Here is a 1,364-nt window from a genome sequence, read left to right as displayed (position 1 = left end):
AGTGTTCAGTGTTCAGTGTGTAGGGTTCAGTGTGTAGCGTTCAGTGTGTAGTGTTCAGTGTGTTGTGTTCAGTGTGTTGTGTTCAGTGTTCGGTGTGTAGCGTTCGGTGTGTAGTGTGTGTACCTAGGGGGGGCCCAGTCGTGCCGGGTGCAGTCCAGCAGGGTTCCCACGTAGGTCTTGTTCCTCCAGGTGACATTAACAACCAACATGCCTGCAGACAGACGCACAATTTTAACTCCACGAGTTCATCTACTCAACACATTCAGTGAGTTGAAACTCACACAAAACATGTGACACAAGTCAACACAACTCTAAACAGACGACCAGCTGGTGTTTTGATTTGTATATTTCTGCATCAGTACACAAAGTCCTCAAGTTAATCATCTTTTGGGGTAATAAAAACATCTTTATTTCATATTTGTTTGCTATTTGCTAACAATCCCATTGACACATAACATTAATGACTTAATCGTAGTTTAACGTCCGTATGAAAAAGAAAACATGATGTGAGTCACATGATGAGCATAAAGCATCCTTTATTTAGTCATTGATTAGTGTGTACACTGATTTCCTCCTGTCAAACTAATTCAGCTTGTTTTATTACATTAGAGGTGAAGGAGTAATCTTCCTCCTCCTCCTCACCGTATCATAAAACATTGGACTTTTGTTTTTGTACGTGAATTTACCTTCATGATGAAATGAAATGAAAGCAGCTGTGTGAATTAGCTGTATGTATATATTTGTATGTATTTTTAGGGAGACATTTGTCCTTAAATATTGAAAGAAAAATAAATATAAAAAATAAATAAAAACTAATAATAATAATAAAATAAATCAAATAACAAAATACGGAGACATTTGTCCTAAATTATTTGTCCTTAAATATTAAAATAAAAATACAAACAAATATAAAAACTGAGAATGAATAAAATACACTTTGTGTCTCCTGTTAATAGATAACACATTGCTACTAGCTCTCCTCGACTGAATGTTTTTACGTAGGTAAACAGACTCTTACCGTCCTCCGTCTCCTGCCACACGATGCCCTCCAGGTTGACACTAGTGCCTGGCTCACAGGGTCCCAGGCACTCCGGCTCCGTCCCCAGCGCCGCGTCCGCCGTGTTCACCGCTACTGAGCGCGTGCGAACCATGAGCTGCTCGCAGGGAGACGAGATGTCGCTGACGGGGACGGGAGCGAGGAGGTGGAGAAGAGGAGGAGGAGGAGGAACAGGAGGAGGAGGAGCAGGGGTGGAGACCGGAGACTCCATCTAGAGGGACAGACGGGGGAGAGAGAGAGAGAGACAGACAGACAGGAGGGAGAGAGAGAGAGAGAGAAAGGAGGGAGAGAGAGAGAGACAGACAGG

General features: G+C 42.6%; 1 protein-coding gene across 1 annotated transcript in view; it reads right to left on the bottom strand.

Moving 5' to 3' along the window:
• LOC116378491 (zinc finger protein 609-like) overlaps window positions 1-1,279 on the bottom strand; it is a 6,543-nt gene extending 5,264 nt beyond the window's left edge. Inside the window, exons 1-2 of the mRNA XM_031840381.1 lie at window positions 1,019-1,279; window positions 124-211 (exon numbers count right to left, since the gene is read on the bottom strand). Of these exons, the coding sequence (XP_031696241.1) occupies window positions 124-211; window positions 1,019-1,268 (338 nt within the window). The 5' untranslated portion in view covers window positions 1,269-1,279. The remainder of the gene's footprint in view (window positions 1-123; window positions 212-1,018) is intronic.
• Window positions 1,280-1,364: the final 85 nt, after the last annotated feature.

Source organism: Anarrhichthys ocellatus, unplaced genomic scaffold (assembly GCF_004355925.1).
Source record: "Anarrhichthys ocellatus isolate YVR2014 unplaced genomic scaffold, GSC_Weel_1.0 scaffold2685, whole genome shotgun sequence".
Taxonomy (NCBI): domain Eukaryota; kingdom Metazoa; phylum Chordata; class Actinopteri; order Perciformes; family Anarhichadidae; genus Anarrhichthys; species Anarrhichthys ocellatus.
Note: the sequence above shows the minus strand (reverse complement) of the source record. Positions and strands in the feature narration are given on the sequence as shown.